The sequence below is a fragment of the Crinia signifera genome, chromosome 4 (assembly GCF_055691185.1).
Source record: "Crinia signifera chromosome 4, ASM5569118v1, whole genome shotgun sequence".
Lineage (NCBI taxonomy): Eukaryota > Metazoa > Chordata > Amphibia > Anura > Myobatrachidae > Crinia > Crinia signifera.
In genome coordinates, this window is record NC_139220.1 from 114,626,927 (window position 1) to 114,646,125 (window position 19,199).

Sequence of the window (19,199 nt, forward strand, 5' to 3'; positions counted from 1 at the left end):
GTGTACTGTCTCCAGGGTTCCCGCAAACGCTTGTAGGATTAATGCCGCCGCTTCCTCAAACCGTGTCAGCATGGGGCAGATGATTGCTGATGTCTAAGGGCAGTGCTGGTAGGTCCCAGTGGATTGCTGGTCATACAAAAGCACGGGGAGGCGCTGATGATGCTGCAGACGGAACTGGAAGTTATACAACTTGGTTCATCCCCATGGCAATGGGAGACTACTTCTGCCACCGAGAGACTTTTTCCTTCATTATCAATATTATTTTTAAGTACCTTTAACCGGTCTGCAGCATACCTCAGGGGTACAAGTACCCAAGGATGGGAACCGCTGATCGAATATATTTTTATAGTTTTAAATTAATTGGCTTATTGTATGCAATATACAGAGCAATGATACTTATGGAAACTAGTGACTATATACGTTGAGACTAGTGGCTATATATAAGTTGAGCAGTTTATTTCTATCCATTATTTCATTAACCTATAGAATAGAAGCAAAGCGTTTTTCATAGTGTACTTATGCAAGGTGCCTTATGTACTTGTGTGTAAACGTTTAACTGTAGAGGCAATAATGCTCCGTCATTTATGTCTCGGTGCAGTCCTTAAGTACCACTCCCATATGAAAGCATTTGTGCACAAGCAATAGTCTAGCAATGTCTTCCAGGCTGTGTATTCTTGTCATACTATTCAATTTTATGTTTGATATTTTGCGGTACAGTGCATACAGAATATATATATATATGGGCCTTAATTAATGATATTTTCAGTATCGTTCTTTAGACAGTTTCCTTAGTTGCCTCTTATTTATACATCTTATAAATGACAATGTCAGTTAGTCTGATTGCAATAAACTCTAAGACCACTGAACGAATTGTGATGCTGTCCTAGATCGATTTTAGGCTAAGTACCATCATGATCGATCCACAGAGGGGCTATTGGCAGGGATCTGTGGAGATGCTTTGCAATTGTGAGGATGACGTGCAATGCTCTTGGCAAGTTGATAACGACAGGCATAATTGTCTCAATAGTGACCAATCAGAACATTGCGCTACACTACTCTATATATTACCAAAATCTGAAAACCCTAGGTAACAGACTTCCATTATCTCCAAATTCTACCCAAGCAGAGCGGGTACTACAGATAGTTATTAAATATAACAAAATAGTTCATTCATATCAGATATCAGGCTTCTCTGTAATGATATCAGTAGGTGATGGTTTCTACCTGAGCACCATAGTGAAGACAAACAAACATCAAATCTAACCTGGTTTTGCCTTAAATATTACTGCCGCTTTAAAAGTATGGGCAATCTTGGACCTCTGCAAACTCAGACCCTATTAGATTTTACCTGAAGAGAAGGTTTCTGGAAATAGAAAGAGCCCACATTGCTGAAAGCAGCCCTGCACAGGTCTGATAAAGTATCGAAGCAGTGAAGGAGTTAAACTACAATAAACATAAGCAACTGTTTACATTCCCCTTATTAACAGAAAGATGATCCTAACACTACAGCTGTGTTCAGTGGCTTAACTATACATTTTTCTCCCCCCTGCCAAAAATGTTTGTGCCCGCCCTTCAAGGGGGCACTTCAAGACTTGAGTGCTGGTGAAAAAACTCAAGTCCTGAAGTGCCACCTTTTTCACCATCTACATTAGTCCATCGCCTTGAGGTAGGCACACAGGCAAGTTGTCTATGTAGCTGCAACCAATAGAATATACACAGCAGCCAATAGACTCTGTATTTAGCTTTACAAATGGGAGACAGTGGCAGCGCCACGTCATGATGAGCACTGCCGCGGCTGCCGGGCATGTCACGCAATACCTGTCTCTCCCCTGCACCTCTCACTTCCCCCTTTCTGCACCTCTCCCTCCTTCCCTGCACCTCACCGTCCCTGTCACCCCTGCACCTCCCTGTCCACCTGACTCTGCTGCACTTCTCCATCCCTGTCACCCCTGCACCTCCCTGTCCCCCTATCACACTTCTCTATTCCTGTCACCCCAGCACCTCCCTGTCCACCTGCATCTGCTGCCATCAGGAATTTTGGGGCCCGGGACTCCTTTCCAGTCCGGGCCGGGCCCCCCCATCTCACTTGACTTACTGTAACTCGGCTCCTGCTCCCCCATCTCCTCTTCCACTGAGCTGCAGCCCGGAGGTCCCAGAGCACAGGATTCTTCAACTCAGGATGCCGGTGGCTAATAAAAATGCAGCACCGGCTGGTGAGCCAATCAGAGCTCGTGTACCGGCAACTGCTCTGATCGACTGCCGGTGCACGAGCTCTGATTGGCTCAAAAGCTGGTGCAGCATTTTAATTGGCTGAACCCCCCCCCCCCCCAACTGTTTTTTTGGGTTGAATAAGCCTGCGCTCAGAAACCTGCTTTGTTCAGTGCACTCAGCGCAGAGGAGGCAGTTGAGGGGGAGGGGGGGTTGTGGTGGGCAAAATGAGCTGCCCGGGCCCTTCCAGAGGCTGGGGCCCGGGACAGCTGTATCCATAGCCCCCCCTATTGGCGGCCCTGGTTCCTGTCACCCCTGCTTCTCCCAGTCCACCTGTCTCTGCTGCACTTCTCCATCCATGTCTCCTCTCAATCCCTCCTTATCTCCACCTTTCTGTCCCAGTCATCCTATATATATATCTCACTTCTCTGCATCTCTCCACCCCCCTGCATCTCTCATTTCCTCCTTCCCTGCACCTCTCTATCCCCCTGTGCCCCCTGCACCTATCTAATCCCTTTGCATGTCTCTATCCACCTATCCCACGTGCACCTCTCCTTCACCATCCCCCTGTCCCTCCTGCACCTCTCGGTCCCCCTATTCCTCTTGCACCTCTCATTTCCCCCTTATGTCCAATTTTCGGTCCCCCTGTCCTTCCTGCACCTCTCGGTTCCCCTGTTCCTCCCGCAACTCCCACTTATTTTCACATCTCTGTCCCTGGGCCATGTCCCTCCTGCAGATCTTGGTCCCCCTGTCCCTCCTGCACCTCTATGCCCCCCTGTCCTCCCTGCACCCGTTTATCATACTCAAATAAAAAATACATATACAGTAGAACATAAACACCATCATTTGCTGCCTCTTATGCCCCTTTCCCACTGCAGCTAAAAAACGGTAAATTGCAGATTTTCAGCGCAATTTACCGTTTTAAGGCTGCAGTGGGAAAGTGCCAGAGTTGAAATACCGTTTAAAGGTAAATGGTATTTCAACCCGTTTTTAAAGCAGAGTCCTACACGTTAAAATAACGTTTAAGAGGCAGTGGGAATGCTAATACCGTTTTAAATACCATTTAAGATTACCAGTACTTTCAACTGGTCTGCAGTGGGAAAGCAGCATTAGCATTATCTAACCTGTAACTGCAGGCAGCAGGTGGGAGATGCAGCAGGTGGCAGGAAGCAGGCACTGACAAACAGTGAGGCAGGCAGACGAAGGAGGGGAAGTCCCGTGCTAGCAGCGTGACCGGGCTGGGACCCTGCGGCTACAGCTTCACACACACAGTGAGACTCAGCCGCTGCCACTTCTGCCCAGCACGGCACTGAGTGCCGGCTGCTGTGACAGCTTCCACAGTGAGAGAAGTGTTGCGGCCGCTAGCGCAAAACTTTGGACTGGTTTATAATAGATTCTATTTATACCAGACAGCACTGTTTAAATAATTTTCAAAATGCATATCAATAGAATCATTTCAACACACGCCCCAGCTTCGATAATTGCTGAAGAGATTCAAACAAAAAACACATTTCTATACTATCCCTGCACTTTATTGATGCGAGTACGTCAAATACACAATTTAATATTGATTGATGTAGGCCACCCACATTCAATAGCCATCATGAACAATACAGCAGACCTGTTTACAGCAGAAAAATTTCCAAGACATATGGTGTTTATCTAGGGACAATGAGGCATGAGATATTTTTTCAGTATTGAAAACATTATTTCTGAAATTAACAAATAGGGTTTTAATGCTTAACTCCTAGTAAGGTTTTAATGGGTTTTCCATATAGGATTTTTCCTGTACAGGTTTAGCCCGAATATTAAATTATTGTAAACAGTAAATTGGAAAAATCGATGTATGGATACTTGACACTAGTTGAAAGAGCATTAGTGCTGCATGTTCCACAGAAATTGATTGCATTACAATATATTATTCATAATACAGGCCTGTGACGCTAGAAGGTGTATGAAAGGCGATCAGTCTTGCATCTGTTTGGAATGTTTATCTTAATGGGAGGCTGTGTAATGTATTGTAGAACACATTCCTACATATCCAGTAACTAAATACATTCAAATAAAAAACAGTTTAGGCAACCCTGATATATATATACATATACACACACATACACACACATACACACACACACACACACACACACACACACAACTACCCAATGACCCCACTGCTGTGTTCAAAAGATCGTTTGACCAGTTTTTAGCAGAAGCAACACCCTCTAACCTCATTCCAGACAATACACGCTTATTATTCACCACTGACTTTCTGAAAGTACCCATTCTATATACACTTCCCAAGATTCACAAGGATCTCCGCAATCCCCCGGGAAGACCTATAATTTCTGCCAGAGACTCCCTTTACTATATAGATGCCCAGTTCCTGGATCTTTTTCTTCAGCCGATTGTACAAAAGCAAAACCCATATCTGAGAGACACCACCTCTTTGTTGGTACATCTAGAAAAATTATCTCCACTGCCTGATAGATGCCGTCTATGCACCATTGACGTGGTTTCATTATATACATGCATTCCACACAACAGAGGCTTAGAAGCAGTCCAATCTAGTGGCATGTACACAGGACCTGACACCTCCTCCTTCATCAATCTACTGGACTTTGCTCTTTCCAACAACTACTTTCTTTTTGATAGTAAGTACTACATACAGCACTATGGGGTAGCCATGGGATCTTGCGTGGCACCAAGTTTCGCAAACATCTTTATCCACGATAGACGGAGCAGTCACTCCACCAACAGACAGCCTTTTTTTATGAAATTTTATATTGTTTTTTTGAAAATACTTTTATAATAAAAAACAAATTTTAAAGAAGCATTTTCGAGTAGAGAAAGAAACCTTTATGAATGTGACACTGCACACTTTATCGTGAGTACCGGTACGCATTCTCGCATGTGAGATACCCCCATAAGAAGAATCTTTACGTATGAGGAAGATATCTATACATGAGATTCATTCACCAAAAGAAACCCAGATGACTCTCACTACATGTCTATGTAAGTGAGGTATGAACATCTAAGACACTGGGACATCTTTTGCTTCCCTAGGGACGTTTACAGTGAAGTTCCCTCTTTATTAAACAATTGTTCTCTCTTCTATCCATATATTAAACAACAACGAGGATCATTCTTATATAAGAAGCAGCACAGGAGACGAAAATTGATCACCACCAACCATAAGAAGCTAAGTATTCAAACTATCTATGATTAATCTGATGTAGCGCCTTATCCCTTACCAAACAAAAACCTATTTGCACTGCTTCTATTGGGGCGAAGAAGGAATAGCCCTCTCAGGTTAAGGCAAGGCAGCATAACACCAGAAAGAAGCGCCCAGGACTCTCTTTTTTTTCAAAATCTTTATGTACGAAACTGAACTTGACCTTTACTTTTCACAACCAGAAACAGTCTCCAAGATCAAAGCCTATTATAGATACATCAATGACATCCTACTGATCTGGGATGACACCCAGGAGAGCTTCATCGCACTCATGAAAAACACCAATAGAGCGGATGCCAATGTTAAATTTACCTACAGCCACAGCTTTGACACAGTGAACTTCCTTGATGTGTGCATTACTCAGAATAATGACTTAAATCTCTGCACGACGGTTTTCCACAAACTTCCCTATTCACAGTTTCTGAGGGCCCGCCGCATCTGCTCCAATCTGAAAGATGCGGATATTGAAATCACAGCCATGTCAAAGAAATTCCTGACTAGGGGATACCCTGCTAAACTATTGCACAATACCAAAGCCAAAGTATTGCAACTTGACAGAAAAAAAGTTACTTGAACCAGGCAGTTCTGAAACATCCTCTGATAAAATAATGTGGGCACATTGCTACTCCACCGCTAGTGACAAATTGGTCAAATCGGCTAAAAGTATATGGCCCCGGATTAAAACGGACCCTAACCTGCTGGCCCTGGAGAACTGTACCATCATGCCTGCTTACAAACGGAGCAGAAACATTAAGGACTTTGTTGTGCATAATGATGTCTCTTCACTAAAGGAAGTCCCTCCAATCACCTTCCTTAAGAGAAAAATGGGAACTTCCGATGCCTCAAATGTGTTAACTGCAGTGGATTGGAAATCGGAGAATACTTCCTACACCCACGCACAGACACTAAAATTCCCATACGTCATCCCCTAACATGCAGTAGTAGATTTGTCGTCTACTACTGTACATCAAATGCCCTTGTGGCTTATTATACGTTGGAAAGACTATCAGACAATTTAAAGAGTGGATTGCTCTACATAAATCCAGCATCCAAGCTGCTTTAGGTCCAAAAGGCTCTGATCAAACTGTTGCCCGTCACTAGAAGACATTCAACCACAGCTTACCAAGCATGCGTTACAGAATGATAGACTGTATTCCTGAACGCCTCCGTGGAGGTGACAGAGGCAAAGCCCTATTGCACTTCTCTCCTAATGATTATGAATGATGGTGAATTGTTAATTTTAACTTGAAAACTTTTAACAACATTTCTTAAATAAATGTTTTATGAACAATTGACTGTTGATTGTATAAGGAAAGACAGAAGTATCATAAAGTGGTTCTGAACAGGGGCGCTATTTAACACTATTGGTGTGAGATAAGGAGAGGAGATCCAACTAGTAGGGTATCTAGTGTTAACAGCGACCCATAACTTCATATAGAAATACTAGCGCAACTAAAGGGATTTTTGTTTGGTATGTATGTATGTATGTATGTATATATGTATGTATGTATGTGTATATATATATATATATTATATTTATGTATATGTATGTATGTATGTATGTGTGTGTCTAATTGTGTGTCTCCGAAACATTGCCATCTGTTGGCAGCGAGTGTACAACTACATCTTTCTCTCTGACACAAGCACAAACTGAAAGGCACACAAGGTAGCAGACTAGCTTACGAACATTTGGGCTTAGTAGTACAATATATGTATTAACTACATCAATCATGTTGCAGAGGTAAAGCTGGTTTATATGGATTGAGAAAGAGTTTTTATTCTTATTTTTCTGGCTGGTTTTCATTTGCTTATAAGTTACACTAAAGAGTCACAGAACAGAACGACAGCAACACTATATGCAATGAACAAACAGAAAATAATTACAAGAGACAAGATAAGCAAAAAGCAAATCAACATGACGTAAGTATGTGCCCTAGAACATAAGTAAAAAAAAAAACAGGTTTGGAGACACTTTAGGAGTAAACATGGAGACAAAACAGAGGATGCCTGATAGGGTGCGCAGGTGGCCAGGATACAGGTAGGCAAGGAAGTAAGATGTATGAGGGCCCTACCCATAAGAGTTTGGAGCTCAGAGGGGAGGGGGAAGACAAAAGAAGGGTGGTACAGGCCGAAAAGGAAAATGGGTGCTCATAAGCACTCAACAGTAACCAAATAAACTTTAAATATTCATTATATCCTTGCCAGCTTGAATCATTATGCTAATGCTAACATAATCATCGAAGATGCCTTTCCAGGAGTGTTTGATCAATTATTCCATGTATGTGTATGTTGCACCCAGTGCCGCTTATTGTGTGCAGTTGAATAACACGGTTGCATCTGACCTGTTACATTTATTTATTTATTAACAGTTTCTTATGTAGTGCATACATATCCCGCAGCACTTTACAGAGAATATTTGAACATTCACATCAGCCCCTGCCCCAGTACAATCTATATTCCTTACCACATATACACGCACACAGACATTCTAATTTCTGTTGGGAGCCATTTAGCCTACCAGTATATTTTTGAATTGTGGGAGGAAACCGAAGTACCCTGAGAAAACCCACGCAAGTACGGGGAGGATATACAAACTCCGCACAGTTAGAGCCATGGTGGGACTTGGGGACTTGAACCCATGACCTCAGCGCTGTGAGGCAGTAATGCTAACCATTACACCATCCGTACTGCCCCATGACATTTATCAAAACAACAAATTGATTTCTAGAACATATTTATAACAAATCAGAACGTCAACTTACTAGTGTGAAGTGTTTTTTCGTGCGTTTTCTATTTTTTTTTAAATAGTCTGATAATGGAACAGTTGGTCAAATTGTTGGTAACATTGATTATTTGTGCACCTAACTCTAGAATTAACCAACTACAGATGAGCTAACCCTTTGAGTGCCAACACTGCTGTGAGAGTCCTCCAAATATCCACTAAAAATGTCAGACTTTTCTTTTTTTGTGTGCGATATTTAACTAAACTTCAATTTATTGACTTGCCTGTATTTGTATTATTTATACTCAAAGAACAGTCGCTGTGAGATGCTGAAATTTTTAGTGGATATTTTGAGGATCTCTCACAGCAACGTTGGCACTCAAAGGGTTAAGAACCTCTTCCCAAGGTAATAGTTTACCCTACTTTAAGACTTTGTGCTCCAGGGTCTAGGCATCTCAGCACTAATTTGCTCATTTGTGTTTGAATTTCGCTTCTTTTTGTACAACTTTAATATATTCATAACAACAGATCTTTGTGTCAGACAGGTTAAAAAAAAATACAAAGAAAAGAAAACCAATCTGTCTCAGGCTTCAGGGTTTTTTGGAAATATAAGCGGGCTCAGAAGAATGATTATGCAGAAAGCAAGGCCAGAAACACATCAGACATACAAAAGCAGAGACAAAACTGTACATTTGGTAAAGAGTTCAGCATTTATATCCAAAGTTGAAGGAAAAGGATACTAAGTAAAGCTACACTAATATTGACACAATGAAGGTAGACATTTACAGAGTAGAGGACCTCGAAAGGATTTTTAAAATTGAACAATGACAAGTCAATGGGAACAGATAGTATAGCTCTAAGAAAAGCATAGTGGGTGTTAGTTACACAATAACTAAATTATTTATTTTCCCAAGACCCCACAGTACATGGAATTAGTGATTAAATGTTAGTATGTCTTTGACATTCGGACACTTCAAAGACTAATAAATAAATTCTTGGAGTTGGATTCAACCTTAGGTGAGTGGATTCAACACTGGTTGTGGCTGTAAAAAGTAGCTGCAAATAGCTGTAGTAAAGATAATACATTTATTAACAGGAATTGTTAGAAGTTGAGTAGCCTAAGAATCTGTTTGCACTTAAAGATAATTATTCCTTTTTGAAGAGGTCACAAAGATACATTATAGCATACAGTAGACCCCAAGAGAGGGGACCAAAATGATTGATGATCCAGGTAGCTTAGAGGAATGGCCAAGAGAGTAGCATCTACAGTTCAATGCCAAAAGAATGCAAAAATAATTAACTTGGGTCTTAAAATCCAAAGGCATAAACTGTGGCAAATATAGACAAAAAAAGAAGTAACTAGAGTACTTCAGACTTTAAAAAGGCAAACAAAAAAAGTAGCAAAGCGATAGAGACAGACATTCAGATATTAAATCTATACTAACTTGGAAAAAACATTAAAGTCTGTCTGTTCCAAATTGGCAGAAAAGCTACTGAACTGATTTTCATGAAAACAGCATTATTTTATAGTGGAAACTCCCGCATTTTGTTTCATCTTGATCCGTCAAGTTAAAGCTCAGCAATAACAATATTATATATATATGTAAACACACACACACATAATACATATCACATGCTGGATGTCCTTTTGCATTTTTGTATATCGGATGCGATCCCATTCCCCGCTGTCGGAGGCTGCCCGTGTCAAGAGATCATATGCGCAAAAAGGTCTGGTATCTGATCCCATCCGATACGGATTGGAGTAAAATACCGCCGACTTGGACACTTTTCACCTGATTTCTCAGTCCGATAGGTCAGAATCAGGTAAAAAATAAGACAAAACGGGCAAGTGTATAGCCAGCTGTAGAATACTGTGTTTAGCCCCGAAAATCATATTGGTAGATGGACATAGAAAGATAGGTACTCTTTACTTAGCACGGCGCCACCGATCAAAATCGTGGTTATCGCGGGTAAAAATCGCGGTAATCGCGGTAATCGCGGGCATCGCGGGTAAAATTGGATGGTCGCGATGCCCGCGATGACCGCGATCACCGCGATTTTCCCATAGGGAACAATGTTAAAAAAGGCTGATTGACCGCGATTTCACTGTTAAATGGCTCAATTGACCCGATTTGGCCATATTAACCCTGAATTAGGCCCAATTAACCCTTAAATGTCCCCAAAAAATTTTAACGCCACCCCACGATCCACGCCAACCCGAAGCGTGGCGAGCGCAGCGAGCCCGCGAGGGGCGGCGGTACGCGTCCTCCGACCTTTTCATGCCCTACTATCCACGTCGGCGTGGTGTGAGAATATAATAGTGTGGCGAGCGCAGCGAGCCACCGAGCCCGAAGCGTGGCGAGCGCAGCGAGCCCCGCGAGGGGACGCGGATACCTTCACAGGTAGACGCGTCCCCTCGCGGGCTTCACAGGTGTCCGGGTCGCCACGGACACCTGTGAAGCCCGCGAGGGGACGCGTCTACCTGTGAAGGTATCCGCGTCCCCTCGCGGGGCTCGCTGCGCTCGCCACACTATTATATTCTCACACCACGCCGACGTGGATAGTAGGGCATGAAAAGGTCGGAGGACGCGTACCGCCGCCCCTCGCGGGCTCGCTGCGCTCGCCACGCTTCGGGTTGGCGTGGATCGTGGGGTGGCGTTAAAAATTTGGGGGGACAATTAAGGGTTAATGGGCTCTGTGGCCCATTTAACATTGATTCCTATGGCCAAATCGGGTTGATTGAGCCATTTAACACTAAAATCGGGTCCATCGCGACTTTTAACATTGTTCCCTATGGGAAATCGTGAGCATCGCGTCGCGGGTACGTTTATGGCCGGCCGCGACGCGACCGACACGATTTTTATGTTTTACATTGATTTCAATGGCAAATCGCGGGCATCGCGTCGGTCGCGTCGCGGCCATACATTAATGTACCCGCGATGCCCGCGACGGGCGCCGCACTAAGTAAAGAGTACCGAAAGATATACATCAAGACAAAGCAAAGAAGCGTGACTGAACAGTCTTATCAGGATACCGTAAATTACTTTAATATGTATAGTTTGGAGCAGTGTAAATTGAAGTCAAATTTGATAATAAACAGAATAGCATGTAAACAAAGGTGGTAAAAGCAGAATACAGGGTAATTCAACCTTTTTGGGTGCCAACATCTCTGTGAGAGATGCAAAAAATATCCGCTAAAAATGCCAGCATCTCTCACATCCGTTACATAAATTCAAATGAAAAATGTTACATAAAAAAAGATTATATTTCCTCTATAAGGCAAACATAACAGGTCATTATGGTGTTTGCTTGGCAATTTTCACACCTATTTTGACAAATTCACTTGGCACTCAAAGGGTTAAATATGCTTGGAATAAATCTAAAAAGGTCATCAATGAGGTATTAGTAATACAATTGGGAAAACTAAATGGGCCATGTAGCTGTACTGTAAAACACTTGGTTTCAAAGCAACTGGAACCCAAAGTTATAAATGAATTATGTATGGGGTTTAACCCCCTTCCTCCGTATTTCTATTAAGCCTTATCATTGTTACAAAGATTTAACAGTTATTAGGTTAATGTTCCCATATTTCTTTACCAATTGTCACCACTATTAGAACCAGTGTTTGCTCCTATTAATTGGGCTCAACGTAAAGAGAGGAGATAAAAAAACCAACCAGAAGATGCCAAACTACAGAAGTGTCTGTTTGCAGCAAGTGAAGCCACAGCTCTGCAGCACATGCATACTGAACAGACAACCAAATAAGTGCTGTCACATTAATACACTGATGTAGCTTTCCAGAAGTAGTAAAATATTGAATTATAAACAAGATGAAGGCCCAGGAATCCAGGTGTGTTTATAAATAATACAGAATACAAGTCTCTAAAGGCCAATATAAGTGGTACAGTACTTGGCATGCCTGAGTGCACAGCCCTCAGCTCAGTATCATTACAGTTATTCTTTTTCATTTAGAGCTTCCTTTGGAGCTGGAAACTATTAAAGCATTGAACGTGTCCTTGCTTCTGACATGACAAGGCTAACTAACTTTAATATCCCTTTCTGCTCAGTGCTTCGCCTACTAAATTTCACCGTTATTGAAATTCATACAATCCAAATATGTTTAGATGGTGTGAATACAGATTCTGAGAGCAGGTCCATTTGTTTTCCAAGCACATATTTTACAGACAGACTGTGTATCATTTCCCAGTACTGGTAAATATGGAGTATGGGGCTATTTCAAAGTCACACACTGCTGCAACTGTGTTAGAGTCTTGTGCTATAGTCTCACCTTCCACTTTATGCGAATTCTAGCACTAGCCCATTTTCCGATTCATTCTGAATGTGTAAGGGCAGAAGCGCCCACTTCAGGTATGTTTGGATGCAAGAATTTTGCTTGATGGGTCTTTAGATGCTATCAGCAGACTCACAACTGGAACTTGTTACTGCCTCAACCTCCATTAGAGTATTGCCTCTTGTGTATGTGATTACGCAACAGTGCCAGTGACACTACCATGAAACACACATAAGATGAGAAATATTTTTGTATCGAACAGCCACTTCCAAGTCACCGACCAGGAACATCCAATACATTTCCAAGACTGTGCGTCTCAATCTGTACCGCAACTGCACTGCGGGCCGATGGCTGCCAGTGCCGGGCAGCTGACGTCCAACTGATGCCCCGTCTTCGTCCTAGCACTCGTACATAAAAGTCAGTTCAGACTGACTTTTACCGAGGGGATTCAGCGGCGGGGGGGGTGTGTTAGGCCAGGTGGTGGATGGCATTAAGCCGTTCGCTAAACAGCGAACAACCGCTGCTTAGTGAGTTGTACTGTATTACCCCCATTGTCCTGTTGCGCAAGTATCAGCAGTGTAGGTGTTAAATGCTTGGTAAGCCAATGCAATCTATCTGTACATATCAGATTGGATTCTCTGGGTTAAGTGAACACAATCAATAGCATCTCTTCATGTGATATAGCTACATTTTATATTACTCACTGGCTTATAATACCTGCTCCTTGTCAACCCAAACAACGTACATTGGAAATGATATTTCTGGTATAAATCCCTTTATGGCTAATATGGGACACATTTAAGCAAACAATGTTGTTGGGAGCAATTCATTAGAACAAATGCATGATGAAATGCAGGCTGACACAATAACATATACACACAGACACACACACACACACACACACACACAACTACTGAATGCAGACATAGGACACCATAAACACCATGGACACAGTTCTTACCTGTAGTAGAGCTGCCAACAAATAAACCACAATAAAGATAGCAGTCAGGGACGTGTGACCACTTTTCATTAAATAGATGGTGTATAAAAAAATTAAGTGTCCAGGGATGACAAGGGAGATAAGAACTTGAGCGGATTTCTTATTCACTCCTGTGAAATAAAACAGATTGCGTTTATGGGTATATGGGTCATGAAGTCATTAACCTAATGAAATCCTGCTCAATAATTCATCAATCATTAAGTAGTGATAAAACAGCATGTTTTGGACTCTTTAAATCAGTGATCGGCAACCTTTGGCAATCCATCAGTTGTACAACTACTGTACAATGTCCCAGCAGTTTAGTTCTGGGAGATATAGGGCCCGATTCAGAGGTAGGCGCTGTTCACTGGGGAAAACATGGTAATGTAGCAAAAACATTGGTCATCTGAGTGAGCCTTAGGCTACTGAAATTGTCAGTCACAGCTCTGTAGCCAAGGCCAAGAAATCTGCAATGGAAGACATAGACCCCGGCCTTGCCACTTCCGGAAAAAGTGGGCACCACGCCCCCACTTTTGGGAATACTAGTCAACCCTGCCCTTGGCATGCCCACAAACAGCTGTTTCCACTGCATGCCCTTTATGTCATTAATCTGAGTTAAGACAAAGACAATTCTGGTGAAAGGTCACCTTTAAATTACTCATTAAACTCATGCCCTCACCAGTTTTGAAGAAAAAAAGTGAAAGCAAAACAAAAAAGTGAGAAAACATACATGCATCAAAAAAGATCATCATATAAAATGCAGCATGAGAGTAATCTGTTTGGAAATGAGTAAAATTATGAATTAAGGGCCTTATTCTAGTTCACTCTTTCTGACAAAATCCTTCTTATATGGACAAAACCATGTGCACTGCAGGGGGGCAGATGTAACATGTGCAGAGAGATTTAGCTTTGGGTGTGTTATTTTGTTTCTGTGCATGGTAAATACTGGCTGCTTTATTTTTACACTGCAATATAGATATCACTTTGAAGAAAAACCCCACCCAAATCTAATTCTCTCTGCACAAGTTACATCTGCCCCACCTGCAGTGCACATGGTTTTGTCCATCTAAGAAGGATTTTGTCAGAAAGAGTGAACTAGAATAAGGCCCTAAGTGTTTTAAACAGAAAAAAACAGGGTTTGCAATCTCACGTTCTGATTCAGAGATTGATGCATCAGTGATGTGAAAACATGCAAAGGTTGTGTATGAGGGAAAGAGCAGCCTCCTGCCAGCATTGCAGATATGAGTGCTGCATCCTAAGATGCAGCATTGGATCATTTGTTGGACAGTCTGCCATAAGAGTAACCCTAAGGTTACTCAGATTGGCCCTTACAACTCTGAAGTAGAGGTCATGAACATTGCATTGGAAGGAATTTTACATCTCCAACCTCATCTCCCTTCACACTACCGCTCATCAATGCCGCTTCTTCTACCGACTAAATACTTACTACCACTCCCGCCTCCAAGCTTTTGCACTGCTGCTTCCTACTGTATCTCTTGAATTCTCTACCTCTCCATATCAGATGCTTCACCACTCTACAAAAAAAACTTAAAACTGGCTCTCCAGATCCACATTTTTATTGTACCCAGCTATCTCACATCTTATCCCTTTGGCTTTCCTTACTTGTACTACTATATGTTCCATGCTCCATACAACAGCACTTAATCTAACCATAATGTAAGTCACTGTTTTTTGTTTGCTCATTAATTTCTACTTTGTTAGTCACGGTTGAAACCCTGTAGGGCAATATAAAGAATAATAATTGGTTTAATCCAGGGGTGGCCAAAGCGTCGATCGCGATCGACTGGTGGACCGCAGGCCTGTCCCCAGTCGATCGCGATGCCGAGCAGGCAGCTGTCGGGAGGCTGAAGCGCAGGTGTCCTTCCCCATGTCATGTAGGAGGATCCATACTATAATAAATACACTGACACTGGCAGGATCGAGTGCCAAATCATCACAGAACTACTGAATACTATCTATTTTAACCTGTTCATGTTGGTGCTCGTCCTCCCGGTGAGTGTGACTGGTGCTCTCTGCTCTCACAGGCTCTCTGCAGCACGTACGGAGAGATGAAGCCGGCACAGGAGACACACTGCACCGGAGCTGAAGCGCAGGTGTCAGACCCCTGTGTCAGATGCTGCGGCTTGCTGCAAATACAGAGGGACGAGGCACAGGAGACACACTGCACCGGGGACACACAGCCAAAAGGGGTCTGACACACTGCACCGGAGCTGAAGCGCAGGTGTCAGACCCCTGTGTCAGATGCTGCGGCTTGCTGCACATACGAAGAGATGAAGCCGGCACAGGAGACACACTGCACCGGAGCTGAAGCGCAGGTGTCAGACCCCTGTGTCAGATGCTGCGGCTTGCTAAACGTACAGAGGGACGAGGCCGGCACAGGAGACACACTGCACCGGGGACACACAGCCAAAAGGGGTCTGACACCTGCGCTTCAGCTCCGGTGCAGTGTGTCTCCTGTGCCGGCCTCATCTCTCCGTACGTGCTGCAGAGAGCCTGTGAGAGCAGAGAGCACCAGTCACACTCACCGGGAGGACGAGCACCAACATGAACAGGTGAAAATAGATAGTATTCAGTAGTTCTGTGATGATTTGGCACTCGATCCTGCCAGTGTCAGTGTATTTATTATAGTATGGATCCTCCTACATGTGCGGTTTCAGTGCTTCAGCGGCGCTTAGCTCATCACTAACAGGGGAAGGACACCTGCGCCCCAACCCAAAATTGCCTACTCTCCCATAAAAATAAAGTACCTTTTAATAGTGGAGGGGTCAGCTATGTTGGCGACAGGATTAGGATTAAAGGGGTTAACTGTGTCTTTGACAGCACTGGCAGGAGAGGGGTTAACAGTGTCGGGATACAAGAACCAATCAGACGCTGTGGTCTCTCCTGCCCTGTAAAAGCTTTGTTCTGGGGAAATGGGGAGGGGCCATTCAGTTCCACTCTGCACTAAACGGGCTGTGATTGGTTCACAGCCTGCCTGTAAGGGAGGGAGACATTCTATTGGTTGGGCTAGGAAGCAACTGTACCTCCGTCACCCTTACTGCCCGCCATTTGCTGTGAACACTGACACACAGCAGTCGTGTTAAGTGAGCTCTCTGTGCAGTGTAGGAATATATCTAAAATAGTGAGAAAATCTGGGCGTCCTAAGTATTCTGAGCCTGTTCGCTTTCATTATCTGAAAAATCCATCCAGGGATCTGGGTGCGTCCTAAGTATTCTGAGCCTGTTAGCTGGCATTATCTGAAAAATCCATCCAGGGATCTGGGTGCGTCCTAAGTATTCTGGGCCTGTTAGCTGGCGTTATCTGAAAAATCCATCCAGGGATCTGGGTGCGTCCTAAGTATTCTGGGCCTGTTAACTAGCGTTATCTGAAAAATCCATCCAGGGATCTGGGTGCGTCCTAAGTATTCTGGGCCTGTTAGCTGGCGTTATCTGAAAAATCCATCCAGGGATCTGGGTGCGTCCCAATTATTCTCTGCCTGCTAGCTTGCGTTATCTGAAAAATCCATCCAGGGATCTGGGTGCGTCCTAAGTATTCTGGGCCTGTTAGCTGGCGTTATCAGAAAAATCCATCCAGGGATCTGGGTGCGTCCCAATTATTCTCTGCCTGCTAGCTTGCGTTATCTGAAAAATCCATCCAGGGATCTGGGTGCGTCCTAATTATTCTGAGCCTGCTAGCTTGCATTATCTGAAAAATCCATCCAGGGATCTGGGTGCGTCCTAAGTATTCTGAGCCTGTTAGCTGGCGTTATCTGAAAAATCCATCCAGGGATCTGGGTGCGTTCTAAGTATTCTGGGCCTGTTAGCTGGCGTTATCTGAAAAATCCATCCAGGGATCTGGGTGCGTCCCAATTATTCTGAGCCTGCTAGCTTGCATTATCTGAAAAATCCATCCAGGGATCTGGGTGCGTCCCAATTATTCTGAGCCTGCTAGCTTGCATTATCTGAAAAATCCATCCAGGGATCTGGGTGCGTCCTAAGTATTCTGGGCCTGTTAGCTGGCGTTATCTGAAAAATCCATCCAGGGATCTGGGTGCGTCCCAATTATTCTGAGGGCAAGGATAAAAATATTATCCAATTAATAAGTTCAATAAATGCTTTTAAATCAAAATTGCAGTTTTTAAAGTCACAGCTTTCAAAGGGAATTTTGAGGAATTTTCCCAGTTTTGAGAAAATGATAGACAAGAATCCCAAGAGCAGCAGCACATATGATACATTCTGTGCTGAGATCCAAAATCTTTGGGAAGAACTAGAGAGGCGATTTCAGGACATTAAGCAGCTTGAACCTATCCTAGCCTTCATGTCATTTCCATTTGCTGATGTTGACATTGCTGACATTTCTGGTAATATCTCCTCTATGTTCAATCTGAATACATCAAATGTAGAGGAAGAAATATTAAAACTGCAATCTGATATCCCTTTGAAAGCAAGAGCTTCTGATAATAATTTTTGGAAACTACTCAGTGCAGAACTGTATCCATGCTTGAGATCAGTAGCTCTTCATTTGACGGCATTTTTTGGGTCAACCTACCTTTGTGAATCTGCTTTTTCACAAATGAAAATAATTAAATCAAGATATAGAAGTCGTATGACTGATGAGCATTTAAAATACTGCCTTCATATGTGCCTAACTAGCTTGGAACCGTCGTTTAGGGAGTTAACACAAGACATGCAGCCTCATGCAACAACTTCACATTGCCAATAATTTTATGTGTAAAACACCCTTTCATTAGAGCCTAAAATGAATGTTTTGTTTGTTTATGTATCGCATTATGATTGTTTACTATGGTAGATCCCAAAAGATTTTTTACATTTACAGTAGATCCCCAAGTCCGAAAGTGTGGCCACCCCTGGTTTAATCTGTCATTTATGTCATCAGTAATATAGATTCATGGGACAGCTGTACTCATCAGAAAGAAGAACATACACACACTAATAGTGGGTACACACAGTGAGATATTCGATTTTGCTTATAGAATCAAAATTGAATTGAAATAGAATGCTTTTATTAGCATTCGATGCAGATTCGATTCCAATGCGCGCTCCCTTGTAGTGGAAATTGAATAGAAAAAAGTCTTGGCCGGCAAGACTATCTAGTGGAAATCTAGGTACTTTTGTAGTTTCACGGTGGCAGCTTACGCTACGCTTGAATCTACGTTATTAGCGTAGCTCAACGTCTGCCTTACTTGTGTAGTTTCACGGCGGCAGCCTAAGCTACGTTATCAGCGTAGCCCAACGGCTGCCTAGCGTAGTCAGCGTAGTGACTCCGCGGCAACCCTGCGTAGTCAACGTAGTGTCCCCGTGAGGCAGCTACTCACCGTACTGTTGCCTGGAACTGCATCTCTGTTCCCAGTGTCCCTGGCAAGCCTAGTGAGTGCCTCTCACACAGCGCCGGTGCCCGCATGATCCCCTCTCTGGGCTCCATCTGTCTGAAGCTATGTACACAAACTTCGTTTTGCTTTAGATTCAATGTTAGATTCGATTTTCTCTTAGATCTGGCATTAGATCTTCCCATTCAATTTGGCATTAGATCTGTACTTTTGCATTCGATTGCGATTTCACAGTATAGGCACAATGTACTCATTTGATTTACTGGATCGAATTCGAGATTTCCTTGGCTGCACAGTCTATTTTTCTTTTCGAGAGCGCGCATCGAATCGAATGCAGATCGAAAGTGTGCTAAAAAAATCGTTCGATGTGGAATCAAAAACAGGGAAAAAAAAACGAAGCGTGTGTACACAGCTTGAGAT

The 19,199-nt window shown here is 43.1% G+C and overlaps 1 protein-coding gene across 1 annotated transcript in view; it reads right to left on the reverse strand.

Moving 5' to 3' along the window:
- SLC41A2 (solute carrier family 41 member 2) overlaps positions 1–19,199 on the reverse strand; it is a 99,310-nt gene that overhangs the window by 10,701 nt on the left and 69,410 nt on the right. Inside the window, exon 10 of the mRNA XM_083182286.1 lies at positions 13,415–13,563. Within this exon, the coding sequence (XP_083038412.1) occupies positions 13,415–13,563 (149 nt within the window). The remainder of the gene's footprint in view (positions 1–13,414; positions 13,564–19,199) is intronic.